General features: G+C 44.9%; 1 protein-coding gene across 1 annotated transcript in view; it reads left to right on the top strand.

Annotated features, from left to right (window-relative positions):
* Window positions 1-14,707, top strand: part of HYDIN (HYDIN, axonemal central pair apparatus protein) — a 474,307-nt gene that overhangs the window by 385,049 nt on the left and 74,551 nt on the right. The window contains 6 exon segments of the mRNA XM_010850902.1: window positions 1,418-1,586; window positions 4,041-4,220; window positions 4,687-4,860; window positions 8,319-8,489; window positions 11,522-11,739; window positions 12,949-13,086. Of these exon segments, the coding sequence (XP_010849204.1) occupies window positions 1,418-1,586; window positions 4,041-4,220; window positions 4,687-4,860; window positions 8,319-8,489; window positions 11,522-11,739; window positions 12,949-13,086 (1,050 nt within the window).

Genomic DNA, 14,707 nt, shown 5'->3' with positions numbered 1-14,707 from the left:
GAAATTTTCCTCCAAGTGGGACTCTGTCCCTCTGGAAGCAAGCTTCTCCATTAGGTAATATTAAGTGTTCAATGGCTTGTGTTGGCACAACAGTCTTCACTGTGGGCCAGGGTCTGGGGAAAGCAGAATCTGAGGCTCTGAGATTTGCATGCAGAAGGTTTATCAGGGAGCAGTCTCAGGGATGATCCTGTGAAGAATAAGGACCGTAGGCCTGGGTAGATGAGAAGATAAACTGTGACGATGTGGCACAGGGAGTTCAGCTGATCCCACAGGCCGCTGTGCACCTGGGCTGGCTCTTTAATGCTGGCCTGGTTGAAGCAAGTTGGCCAGGCCTTTGTGTCTCTATGTCAGCCAATCTTTGGACCAGTCCTTCCTTTCCCCACTGATCTGCTGTGCCGCCTCTGTCCTGTATCAAGCTCTGCATACACATGGGTCTATTCTGAACTCTCTGCTCTATTTCAGTTTGTCTGTCCCAACATCTATACCTCCCAGTCTGTTGCTCCAGCTTCATAAGTCCTGATGTCTGGTAGGACAGTCCTCTCTGTTTTTCTTCATTAGCATTTTAACTATCCTTAGCCCTCTGTTCTTCCATGTAAGTTTTAGAATAAGCTCATTAATATTGGTTTTCAAACAACTAAAATTGGTGATCTTGGAGAATGGTTACCTAACTGATTTTTCACACCAGTAACTTAGGAAGTAATTGCTTTCTAGGAGTTGACTTTACTGTCTTCTATACTAAATATACATACATCCTAGAGTAGCTGGATTTAGTAGAAAAACAGGTTGCCCCAATTAAACTTGACTTCCAAATAAACAATGTGGGACAAATTCATACTTTAAAAATTATCAGTTTTTTTATCTGTAATTCAAATTTAACTAGGCATCTTATGCTTCATCTGACAACCCTAATATACATCTGTATCTGTGTTTCTCTCTCAAACACACACGCACACACATACACACATACACACACGTATGCACATACATACCTAATGCCATTTTACCTGTTTTTCTCTATATCCTCTATTTATGAGACAACCTTTTTTTTTTTTTTTTTAACATGTCACTCAAAGTGGATAATTGAGTTCTGTACTTTTGTCAATGGGGGGAAAAAGAACAAACAAAAGAAAAACAGTAAATGCTGTTTTTAAAAACAAGGAGAAAATTCTTTTCCACATGGGAAATGCCCAGACACAAAATCCTTATACCCCCTGTATATATCCCCCATATCCAGGACTCAACCTTACACTTTAGACCCCTGCAGAGGACCCTACCCTTTGAGGTCCAGAAAGTATCTGTGCACACCCCAGCCTTGGGTAGAAGTAGGGCTTTCATGACATGGATGGCAGGCCCACCTGGGGCTGTGGGGAGGAAGCTTCCAGTCAGACCAACAGCAACTCCCGTTCTTCTTGCGCAGATCTTGCGAACACTGAAGGGCTATGATTCCTACAACTCTCTGCTGCTGCCTCCTCGCCTTCCTGGGGAGAAGCTGCCCCCAGAGGTGTATGAGTACTTCAGGGAGATAAAGCGGTCCAAAGAGGAGCAGATGAAGGTGAAATATCTGGAGACTCTGGCGCAGGAGAACGGTGAGAACTCAACGGCTCTGGAGCCCCTCGCTTCTTTAAGATATCTCTACTGGGAGATGAACCAGTTACTGAACACCCGCTAGGTGCCAGGCAGGCTTCAGGTGTCCTGGGGATTTCCTTTCTAATCCTTACAGAATGACCCTGTTGTCCCCATTGTATGGATGCGCATGCTAGGACACATTCTGCTCTCACTGGAGTCTGCTGGGGAGTCGAGGCTTAAAAACATCTAATGCAGATATAGAAGGATGCTTGCTAGAGCAAGCTCTGTGTTGAGGGCTTCACACATACAAATGAGAGAGGAAGCACTGAAAAGCCAGGCCCACAGTTTTAAGTGGCAAAACCAGCACTCAAGCCCAGATCTCTCTGACTCTGGAGTCCACGACAGTAACCACTCTACTCCACAGCCTCCAAGTGTGTGCCTAGGTGATGCAAGGTAATCTGTCATGCATGGTGGACATTAGTGCCCTACGAGAGGTAGGGGTGGGAGTTCACGTGAGGAAGGACCCTCCATGATCATAACCTCAATCACAAAGCTAGATTGTGCTCTTATAATCTTGCCCTTTCTTGCCCAGCATCCCCAGGCTATCTGTCATCTGCCCAGGGGCCCCCTTGTGTACACTTGAACATCAAGGTTCCAGAGTGACCTGCAGGGTGACCTGTAGGATCGTGTAGCTTGTTGGGGTGCTTGCTTGTCTTCCCTTCTTCCCTGTGCCCTCATCCTGGAAATTCACCTTCCCCATTCTTTTTCTTTCTTCTGCATAATAGTCATCATGTATATTTTCTTCACACCCATCTCCCCCTCTAGACAAGAAGCCCCCATAAAGGCAGTGACCATGTATTCCCCAGTGTAAACCCAGTGCATGGACCAGCACCTGATACATCATAGTGCCCGATAAATGTGTGCTGTTAAAGTGAATGAATGAAGTCCGTTTTTCCGCCCTTAGAGCTGTCTTATTGTCTCTCAGGGAGACAGAAGCTAGTTGGAGAACATTAGTTTGCTCTAAAAGGAGAGGAAAGAAGAAGGCTGCCTGTCCACCTAGTCTTCTGGTTGTATTCACTGAGCATATTGTTCTCCAGAACTGCCATTGCAGATACCACAGACTGGGGGGCTTAACCAAATGAAACTTATTTTCTCATGATTCTGGAGGCTAGAGATCCAAGATTAAGGTGCTGGTGGAGTTGTTTTCTATGACCCTCCCTTCTTCGCTTGTAGATGGCTGTCTTCCCACTCTGTGTTCACAGAGACTTCCCCCTGTGTGTCTGTGGTTGGGCTGTGGATGGATTGGGACACTCACATGACCTCATTTTAACTTAATTACCTGTTTAAAGGCTGTGTCTTCAAGTAGTCACATTCTGGCATACCGGGGTGGGGGTGGGGGGCTTAGGACTTCAGCAGATAACTTTTATGGAAACTAGTTAAGTCCATAACAAAAACCCATTGTGTTCTGAGCACTGAGCTGACATGCTGGAAGGGAGATCAGTGAAACCAGTCCCTGCCTTTGAGAGCTCACAGTCAGGAAGGGTTGGGGGATGGCCCCAGAATTGCCTGGTGGCCCGAGGCAGAGAGCCCTGAGAAGCTTTAGGGCAGAGAGGATTTAGTGAGGGTCAGGAAGGGCCCTGTTGCTCTCATCCCTGTCCTCCGCACCTTTTTCCATTTGGCCCATGAAAAGTTGGTCTGGAGCTGCGACCTGAGGGCCAGCAAGAGTCCAGGGAAGCGCTCGCTCTGCTCCTCCCCAGCACTTCTCTGAGCTCCTGCTCACTCTGCTGTCACAGAGAGGGTCCATCCTCCTCTGCTTCCAGACCACGTCCAGGGAAGGCTAGCAGCTCCAAGTTGCACTGCTGCCATTTCCAGGAGAGCTACAACCTCTCTGACTCAAATCCAAAATTAAACAAAGAGGATGTCTTAGCTGCAGGGCAGAGCAGACCTTGTACAATGACAACCCAATACACCCATTGAAACTCTGTGGAATCAGGACAGTGAGGAGGGTTCGGGGAAATAAAGTAGTATATGTGCTCAGCAATGCTCATGAAAAGGAGGAAAGCAGGCTACAAATTGATGTGCGTAAAGTATGATCCCATTAAAATTAAAACTCTGAGAGGCTGCAGTTCTTCCACTCTGGTATCCGGTGAAGCTGCCATTCCTGTACTACCATTTTTTGGTATCGCTTTCTGCAGCTAAATTTTATCATTTTTGCTCTTTGGAATTTCCCAAATTTTCTGGAGCGAATGTATAATTTTTGTATCTTTTTTTTAATGTTAAAATGTGGAAACACTCTGGGCAGAGAAACTTGGAGGCAGACTGACTGCAGTTCTTTTCAATTTGGGTCAGATGGCCCAGGCTGACGGTAACCAGTTCAGTGATTCTCCTCTTTGTCTCTCTTCCCTTCTTTGCCCCATCTCCCTGGTCCTCTTCCTGACTCTTCCTGTGTGCTTCCGTCCTTTTCCCCCCGGCAGAAGAGGACGACGGTCCCTTGTCAGAGCAGGGCACTTCGGCGAGCACAAAGAGGACCTCGCTCAGCCGAGGGATCTCTGTCACGTCCAACCTGGAAGAGCGGCACATCCCAATGGTCGAGTCCAAGACCTACCCGGAGGAAGAGGAGGATGAGGAGAGCCTGGAAAAACTCATGTTGCAAAGTAATCATGCATTTTAATGTTCGGGTACCAGTTCCTTCTAAGCAAAAGTGGAAAGTCTGTTCAGCGCCTTTCACCTTTCTCCATAAAATGCATTTAACTAGCACAATCATGCATTGATTCTACAGTTTGAGCAGGCCATCATTTATTTAGCCGTGTCCCTTATGATTGCAAACACTAGTTTCCAGTGTTATTTTTAAGCAGGAGAGATTCCCCCAAACGGGATTAAGAATCAGAGAGTAATCTGTGTTTTCAATTCTAGTAGCTTCGGACAAATTATTAGCCAAAAAGGGTGCTTTCGTCTGCTATGAGGTGAGTGACTCTGGCAGCAACATCTGCAGCAGATTGTGCTGGTCATTTTAAAATAACATGTAGAGTAAGCAAAGTCATCCCATTTTCATCAGAACCCGTGTGAATTGTGGGTGTGTCCACATGCACGCATATGCACACGTGTATTTTTAATTTGTAGCTGACAAGATTCAGAGTACTGACAGCCACTCTGCGGAGGAGGTTGGAGAAGTAGAGAACAACCCAGTGAGCAAGGCCATTGCTCGCTACCTGGGCATTGACATCTCTGCAGAAGGCCGCATGGCCAAGAACCGGAAAGGCATCGCCATCATCATCCATGGGACGCCCTTGTCAGGTATGCACAGGCCTGAAGAGTTGCCCCTTTGGGATAAATTTACAGTGAAATTTGCAAGTGCAGTTTCTGAGGCAATAAAATACTCTTCTGTTTGAGATTTACGTAACAAAGGATTATCTCTAAATTGTTACATTGCCAACTTCAAAGATACAAAGTTAGAGAAAGAGCAGGGACATCTCATTTTTAATTAATACATCTCTGAATTGTTGGAGCTTGTATTCTTTCAATAATTTAGTAGCATTAAAATATTAAAGAAAAATCCAAGACATTAAGTCATTTAAGAAGAGTGGTGGGGGAAATATGTACAAACTCTTTGCTGCTGCTGCTGCTGCTTCTAACTCGCTTCAGTCATGTCCAACTCTGTATGACCCCAGAGATGGCAGCCCACCCGTCCCTGTGATTCTCCAGGCAAGAACACTGGAGTGGCTTGCCATTTCCTTCTTCAATGCATGAAAGTGAAAAGTGAAAGTGAAGTCACTCAGTTGTGTCCAACTCTTAATGACCCCATGGACTGCAGCCCACCAGGCTCCTCCATCCAGGGGATTTTCCAGGCAAGAGTACTGGAGTGGGGTGCCATGTCCTTCTTCACAAACTCTTTGACCTTGAAGTATTATTTCTAAAAATTTCTCTTAGGAAAGTAATCATATGGATAAAGACTAACTACATTCAGTGTTGTCTGCAACATTATCGGCCATACTAAAAATTTGGGAGCAGTTGGAGTATACAGTATGAAGTATACTTCGTACAGTATGAAGTATACAGTATACTAGTATGGGGGACTAGTTAATTAAACCATAGTACATTCTCTAGGACATGACTGAAGTGACTTCACATGCATGCATGCATGCATTCATGTAGTGAATTATATCACCTTTAATTTTTTTTTTAACTTTACAATATTGTATTGGTTTTGCCATATATCAACATGAATCTGCCACAGGTATACAAGTGTTCTCCATCCTGAACCCTCCTCCCTCCTCCCTCCCTGTACCATCCCTCTGGGTCGTCCCAGTGCACCAGCCCCAAGCATCCAGTATCGTGCATCGAACCTGGACTGGCGACTCGTTTCATATATGATATTATACATGTTTCAATGCCATTCTCCCAAATCATCCCACCCTCTCCCTCTCCCACAGAGTCCAAAAGACTGTTCTATACATCAGTGTCTCTTTTGCTGTCTCGTATACAGGGTTATTGTTGCCATCTTTCTAAATTCCATATATATGTATACCACCTTTAAAAACAGTGCCCTGTACACCCATTTTCATGGCAGCATTACTCACAATAGCCACAAGGTAGACACAGCCCAATTGTCCATTGATGGATGAGTGGATAAACTAAATGTGGTACAGTGGGATATGATTCACCCATAAAAGGAGGGAAATTCTCACACACGCTAAAACATAGATGAACCTTGAAGACATTATGCTAAGTGAAATAAGCAAGACGTGAAATAGCAATTACTGTTTGATTCCATTTGTATAAGGACCCTAGAGTCATTGTATGTATAGAGACATAAAGTAGGATGGTGATTTCCAGAGGCTGAACAAAGGGAGGAATGAGAGCTTATTGTTTAATGGTACAGAATTCCAGTTTGGAAAGATGAAAAATGCTGGCGATCGATGGTGGTGATGGTCACACAACACTGGGAATATACTTAGCTTTTTAAGTTGTGCACTTAAAACAGTTAAAATGGTAAATTTTGAATGTATACTATGACAGTTTTAAAAAGTACTACTGAAGTGTATTAAATGAATAGAAAAAGGCTCATGATATATCCTTTTAAGTGGAAAAAAATCATGCTTACAATTTGTAATCTCTGGTCATTTCCTATTGCTACTGTAACAAATAACCACAAATTTAGTGACTTAAAACTTTCTTAAGAGTTCTGGAGATCAGAAGTCTAAAATGGGTCAACAGGGGTGCATCCTTTCTCGAAGCCATAGGGAGAGAATCCATTTCCTTGCCTTTTCTTGTTTCTAGAAAAGTTATCTGCATTCCTTGGCTCATGGGCTCTTCCTCCATCTTCAAAACCAGCCTCATAGCATCTTCTAGTCTGTCTGTCTCTCTGTCTCTCTGTTTTCATCATCACATCACCTGTTCTCACTCTGACCACCCTGCTTCTCTTGTAAGGACCCTTGTTATTACATTGGGCCCACCCAGATAACCCAGAGCACTCCCCCACATCAAGATCCTTAATTTAATCACACCTGCAAAGTCCCTTTACCATATAAGGTACCATATTACAGGCTCTGGGCTTCCCTGGTGGCTCAGTCAGTAAAGAATCTGCCTGCAATGTGGAAGACCTGGGTTCGATCCCTGTGTTGGGAAGATCCCCTAGAGGAGGGAAAGGCTACCCAGTCCAGTATTCCTGCCTGGAAAATCTCCATGGACAGAGGAGCCTGGTGGGCTACAGTCCATGGGGTCACCAAGAGTCAGGCACGACGGAGCGACTGAGCACAGCACATCACAGGCTTCAGGGATCAGGATGTGGACATCCTAGGATGGGGGATTATTCAGTCTACCACCTAGCCCACTACTTTTTTTTTTATAAGAAATGTAAATAAAATATGCATAAATAACATAAATAACAGATGCATGGGGGATTATTCAGTCTACCACCTAGCCCACTACTTTTTTTTTTATAAGAAATGTAAATAAAATATGCATAAATAACATAAATAACAGATGCATGGGGGATTATTCAGTCTACCACCTAGCCCACTACTTTTTTTTTTATAAGAAATGTAAATAAAATATGCATAAATAACATAAATAACAGATGCATGGGGGATTATTCAGTCTACCACCTAGCCCACTACTTTTTTTTTTATAAGAAATGTAAATAAAATATGCATAAATAACATAAATAACAGATGCATGGGGGATTATTCAGTCTACCACCTAGCCCACTACTTTTTTTTTTATAAGAAATGTAAATAAAATATGCATAAATAACATAAATAACAGATGCATAAATAGCAGCCATATGTTAACTATAATCTCTCTGGATGAGTAAATTATGGATCTTTTTTCTTCTGTTATTTCTGAATTTTCTGCTTTCTTTTTTTAATGAGCAGGTATTTTGAATGAGAAAAACAGACATCAACACAAATTATTCTTTAAACCAAAAAAGTCTCTTCCCAGTAGAATGAGGGAAATAAGAGCTACAAGATTTTTAAAGTTCATCTTTTGAATCACTTTTTAAGCTGAGGAGAAAATCCAGAGGGAATGTGGATTGCCATAGCACATGGCTATTCAGGGGTAGAATTAGGACCAGAACCCCTAGTTATGACTCCTGGCTCAAGTCTTCCCTCTTTTCTTGGCTGCCACATGAGAGACTTAGAGGCCGGGACCTTGGAGAGGTCACTTTATAGGAGCCTCTGACCTAGAAACTTCTGTTGAGAACAGTGAGCAAATGAAAGCTGTGAAATTCAATCCCCTGACCTTTTTTGTAGGAAAGTCAGCCACCGCAGTCAACATGGCCAGGTACTACAGTGCTGCCTGCCTGAACCTTGACTCTGTCATGCTGGAAGCCATCTCTGACAGCAACAACGTCGCAGGCATCCGCGCCCGGGAGCTCTGCATTCGAGCTGCCATAGAGCAGTCCATGAAGGAGGAGGAGTCTGGTGAGAGCCATTTCCTCTGACTCTTTGTGGCCAACTGGCCCTAATCCCACTGGTGATGCTCAGTTTACCCCCACCCTCCACGCCAAGCTTTTCTCCCACAGCTCCACTGAAGGCTGACTTATAACCTGTTGCCCATCAGCAGCTCAGAGAATTCTCTCTCCCACAGACATCCACTCTCCTGGCTGCCCAGTGCACTTGGCACTACAGGGAGCAGGGCGAGGATGGCCCACATCTTTGTGGGTGACCCCTGGAGTGGGGACTGACATGCAGAGCAGAGGACAGTATGTAACAGAAGTACCAGCTTCTGCAGCAAACCAACTTTGAGATAATTGAGTTCCAACAAGCATTTGGGGAAGTTTTCAGGGAAATGGGCTTTGAAGGAGGAGAATGTTGACAGGCAAAGATGAAGATAAGGACATTCTAGACCAAGAGAGCAGGGACGGTAAGTTAGAGGTGGGAAGACAGATTGAGGGCAATCACAGTTGACCTTAGTGCTGAGATGAGGCATTTGGATTGTATTTTGAAGGAAAAGAGTAATTGGGCACTTTTCATCCTGTGGGAGAAATAGCCAGAAAGTCACAGGAGGAAAGGCACTCTCGTGGTATCTTGTAAAGAAAGCAGTAGTAAAGCTGAATGTGAGTGGGGCTAAGAGTGACCTTCATGGCAGGGAATTGAAAAAGGGGGAGGCGTTCAAGGTGACCACACTCAATGACCAATCACAGAAACCAGAAAGAGAGTTACGCCATTTACCAAGACAGGGAACATGGGGGAGGAGAAAGCTTACTGGAGAGAAAAATTAGATTTTTAAACCCCATAGTAGTAGTACTTACTACTAAGTACTAAGTAGTATGGCCCTACCCACCAGAGGTTAAGAATCCTGACTCCCTCAGATCCTCTAAAGACCTGCGGGACAGGAGAGCAGCTGCTCAGTGGGAAAAAAATCTATGGACTATAAAGCCAAGTGCCTGCTGAGAGTAGACTCATTCTTTTAATAGGAATGCTTAGAACAGCATGATGTCATTCCTGATGGTGTCCCACGCTTACTAGTTCGTAGACCTGGCTGGGGCTTTCAGGAGAAATGGGAGATTCTTTGCTGGGAAGATGAGAGAAACAGCTTTTTAGTGGTGTAGGGAAGAAAAAATAATTTTCTCTCCACTTTTCTGATTTCTTGACTGAGTGCCCCTGTAATAAAAAGCAAATTAATAGGAGAAGAACAAGTTTATTAACATGTATGCTTCATGTGTCCATGGGCAATACTCAGGATGGAAATGAGTGGCTTTAGAATTCAGAAGTAAATATCACCTAATAGGGAAAGGAAAGGGGGTTGTGGTCCTGTTGGGGAGGGTCAGTGGTTTTTAGGAAAGATGAAGGGGCCTTAGGAGGATGGATGGGAGGTATGATGACTTCTGATGGTTTGGGTGTAGTGTGGACTTGAGTCTTTCTTCTGTGATAAGAGTCCATCTCCCTGGTTGATGAAACTTCCCTGGATGGGATTTGTGACAGGGGAGCTTCTTAGGGAGACTCTGTCTTTGAGTGGCTAGGGGGAGGTCAGAGAAAGCCACTCCTTGCATTTACTGCTTTTTTCAAGTGCCTACAGCTTAGAATAGCCAGTATATCAAAGCAGCATGTTTCGAGGTGGCGTATCCTGAGCTCCTATAGTCTTTTTTTGGAGTGCCATATTCTGGCACTCTTTAGTGGGAACCCCAAGCTGCATCATAATTTCAGTTCTGTTAGATTTTTTTGATTTCCTTTTCTGTCAAACTGCGTTACTCAGAGGTCTTTGGAGCTGTGTTGATGTCCCTTGACAAATCGTAAATTTGAACTCCCTGAGAAAGTAATGTCAAGCTAAAGGCTTAATGATTGGGAGAGACTTCCTCAACAAAGTGAGAGATGTGGCTGCTGAAGTATAGGAAATCAGTCAGTCCAGAAAGTTCCAGAAAGAGAAGAGAGAGATGGACACAGGGCAGGATGGGACCTTGGAGAACACTTATCTTTCAGGAGGAGGCAGAGGCAGCGAAGCCAGGGGAGGTGGAGAAGGCAGAGTGAGGGTCAGAGGCAGGAGCAATCAGAAGGGCTGCTGGAGCGGGGGCCAGAAGGACTTTCATGTCTCTCCAGAGCCCTAGTTAAGAGTCTGGGGGACCCTTCCCACTTTATTTTTCTCATAGCCCTTATCCCTAGTTAACATACTATTTATTCTACTTACTCTGCTGTCAGTCTTCCCCCGACTCCAATGGGAATGTGAGCTTCCGAGTAAGAGATTTGTGTTAATTTTTGTCACTAATGTATTCCTGGCATCTAGAACAGTGCCTGGCACATAGCAGACACACTAAATATTTACAAACATGTATTAAATCAGTAAATGAATATAATCAGAGGTGGCTGAAAGTTCAAATTGAATGATCCCTGAGAAGAGGACAGCTATAGTTCATAGTTCAGAAGTCACTGGTGACTTCATAGAAAGACCTTTCAATGGTGGGGGTTAAACCCAGACCTACATGTGCTGTTTGCTGTGAAGTCAGCTGGCTGTACTGAGGTGGAAGTGACTAGTCTAAACCCATGGGTCCCACTCAGGACCCGCTGGCCGCTTGAACTGTGCCAAGTCCAAACTGAGATGTGCTGTAGGTGTATGATATGTGCTGGACTTTGAAGATTTGGTGAGAATAAAAGACTGTAAAACAGCACAGTAATAATCATGAGAGGTTTCCTGGGCAGGCAAGGCTGTAGTCGTACCAGCAGTTTCAGAAATGATTACCTTCTGGGCTGGAAGAGAAGGTGGCAGAGTCTCGTGGGATCCCCTGAGAAGATGAGCAGTGTAGGCCGGGGCTCCAGCCCAGGCTGGGCACACACCCACCATCATCACCATCCACCCCCAGTGGTGGAGCCCCTTCTCCCAGCCCTACTGGGTGAGCCGCAGGTGGAGGTGGCTGCGCCATCCCCAGAAGAATCACAGTAGGTTTCAACTTTCCATCCTCCCTATTATTTCCTTATTATCCTGAGATGATTTTCAATATAAACCCACTCTCTCCGTGTAGCCCAGGAGGCTGCTGCTGCGAGTCAAAATGCCATGGGACAATTGCGACTGAGCAATGAGACCCTGGGCAAGTTAACTTCGGAATGCACTCTGGTAACTCCCGAAGTTAAACCTACCAAGCCTGTGCGTGGGAGTGTGCTGCTCACCAAGGGCAAGGCAGAGAGCCACGGCTCTGGGTCTCAGAAGCAGCATCACCAGCACTCGTCCGAAACGCCCCAGGTACAAATCAGGGCTCCCCAAAAGGAGGGCTGGGATTCCCCCTCCTCCTTTCCCCTAATCCTCCTCCTCTCCTACCCCTCCTCCTCCTGGCATCTTGCATCTGGGTCAGCACAACCTCATTCCTACAGGTGCCCTGGCCAGGCAGGCCTGGGTACTGCCCTGTACCGCTCCTGAAAGGAGTATTCTACCAGGTGTGAAACAGGTCAGGCCCTGGCAAAGTGAAGATAAATAAAGCAAAACCCTGCACTCAGGCTGAACCAAGAGCCTGATGAGGGTGATCACCACACATTTTATTTGCAATAAAATGAGATTAGGACAAAAGAGGTATGTAAAAAGAATTAGGTTAAGCCATACGAAATTGATATGAGATTGACAGTATTCAACCACTTGAGACCTCTGTTGCAACAACTTCATGTGGTTCAACCTACTTCTAAAGGAATGTTAAGGATGGACCCACTAATATAAATTGTGGGAGGGCTGCAGGGGAGTCTTGAAAAGTCATAAAGAAGCCAGAGAGTTTGAGTCATGTGCCAAGGGACTTCAAGAACAATCTCGGCTGAATAGCAGGGGCTGAAGCCAGAGAGAGTGGGTGGCACAGTGGATTGTTGGTGGGAACCAGAGTCAGATGAGTGCAAGCTTCTGAGATATTTGAAAGAAAGGGAGAAAAGATCAAATAATCATTAGAGGAGCAAACCCAGGGTCAAGAGAGTTCTTTCTGTGGAAGGAGGTAGAGGCACAAGCAGGTTCTGTAAAGATGGGAACTCCTGGAGAAGTATCAGATGATGATCTTCCCAAGAGGGAAAGAGATTCCAAGGAAATGTGGCGGGGGAGACCAGGATTAAGCATAGTTGAAGGAAACGGGTGCCGTCTTCCTCTAGAGTCAGTAAAGGTGTGGAAATAGATACAGCTACTTGTGGGGGAAGCAGGGTGGAGAGTGGAAGTGAACAAATGTTTGAACAAATGAACAAATGTTTGCTGTTCAATACACATACAAGGCATCTTCCACAGTGTTCCTACTCGAAACTTACAGCAGTTATTCAAGTGAGATAGGAATCTTCCAGTTTACAGTACAACCCCCATTTTATAGATGAGGAAATGAGACCCAGAGATTAGATGATTCTCCCAAGGTCACATGGCCTGTTAAGTGGAGGAGTTGTTGAAACACCAGGCTTCTGGATTCTGACTCCTGATCCTTCTCTCTCGAAACAGGTTTCCTCCAGCCCTCTCCCCTCGGGGCCCACGCAGCGTCGACTCAGTGTCAGCGCCAGTGTGGGAGGTGATACCGGGCTCGTGAGCTGCGTGCTCCCTGAGGAGCTATTCACTCAAATCCTGGTGGACCGAATTCAGGTGTGTCCACACCTACCTGCGTGGAGATGCAGAGCTTACACGCCTGTCCCCCTGCTGTAAGCTGAGGTTCTGAGCCATTGCCCACACACAGCAGCTCAAAACCCAGGGGCCTCGGAGAGGAAGGATGGGTTTCCTCACCCTCTTTTGTCCTTTGGATAGCCCTCGTCAATCTCTGACCCTGGCTGTCTGCTGGCTGAAACCACACTCACCTTAAGGACCAGTGAGCAGAAGGTAGCACATTCAAAACACACACGTCTACAGAGTCATGGTACAGCCCTCAGAATTATGTTAAAAATCATAACGTGGAGCCATGATAAGTTAGAATTTGGAGTGATGTTAATTGTGGTAAAAATAAGTGTTTACACAGCTCAATTGGTAAAGAATCTACCTGCAGTGCAGGAGACCCAGGTTCAGTTCCTGGGTCAGGAAGATCCCCTGGAGGAGGAAATGGCAATCCACTCCAGTATTCTTGCCTGGAGAATCCCATGAACAGAGGAGCCTGGCAGGCTACAGTCCAGGGGTTGCAAACGGTTGGATGTGACTAAACTACCACCACTATGTTATTAACTGAGAAAATCAGATTATTAAATAGTATGTAAACCATAATTATATTTATCTAAAAATATTTATAAATGTGTATCATACACATAATAAAAATCCTTAAAATACATGTTAACTGTGGTTATCTTTGGCTAGCAAAATTATAGGTTTTTAATTTTCATACATTTCTGAATTATTTTATAATACTATATGGCTCTTAAAGTCAGAAACACAGTAACTGTTTCTTTTTGTTTTGATTTTTCATTAGTGTTGTTCAGTTCAGTCGTTCAGTCATGTCTGACTCTTTGCAACCCCATGAACCGCAGCACACCAGGCCTCCCTGTCCATCACCAACTCCTGGAGTCCACCCAGACCCATGTCCATTGAGTCGGTGATGCCATCCAACCATCTCATCCTCTTTCATCGCCTTCTCCTCCTGCCCTCAATCTTTCCCAGCATCAGGGTCTTTTTCCAATGAGTTAGATCTTCACATCAGGTGGCCAGAGTATTGGAGTTTCAGCTTCAACATCAGTCCTTCCAATGAACATCCAGGACTGATCTCCTTTAGGATGGACTGGTTGGATCTCCTTGCAGTCCAAGGGACTCTCAAGAGTCTTCTCCAACACCACAGTTCAAAAGCATCAATTCTTCGGCGCTTAGCTTTCTTTATAGTCCAACTCTCACATCCATACGTGACCACTGGAAAAACCATAGCCTTGACTAGATGGACCTTTGTTGGCAAAGTAATGTCTCTGCTTTTCAAAATGCTGTCTAGGTTGGTCATAACTTTCCTTCCAAGGAGTAAGCGTCTTTTAATTTCATGGCTGCAGTCACCATCTGCAGTGATTTTGGAGCCCAGAAAATAAAGTCGGCCACTGTTTCCCCATCGATTTGCCTTGAAGTGATGGGACCAGAGGCCATGATCTTCATTTTCTGAATGTTGAGCTTTAAGCCAACTTTTTCACTTTCCTCTTTCACTTTCATCAAGAGGCTTTTGAGTTCCTCTTCACTTTCTGCCATAAGGGTGGTATCATCTGCATATCTGAGGTTATTGATATTTCTCCCAGCAATCTTGATTCCA

The sequence above is a fragment of the Bison bison genome, unplaced genomic scaffold, assembly GCF_000754665.1.
Source record: "Bison bison bison isolate TAMUID 2011002044 unplaced genomic scaffold, Bison_UMD1.0 scf7180017864297, whole genome shotgun sequence".
Lineage (NCBI taxonomy): Eukaryota > Metazoa > Chordata > Mammalia > Artiodactyla > Bovidae > Bison > Bison bison.
The sequence above is the reverse complement of the archived record's forward strand: the minus strand, read 5'-3'. Positions and strand labels throughout refer to the sequence as shown.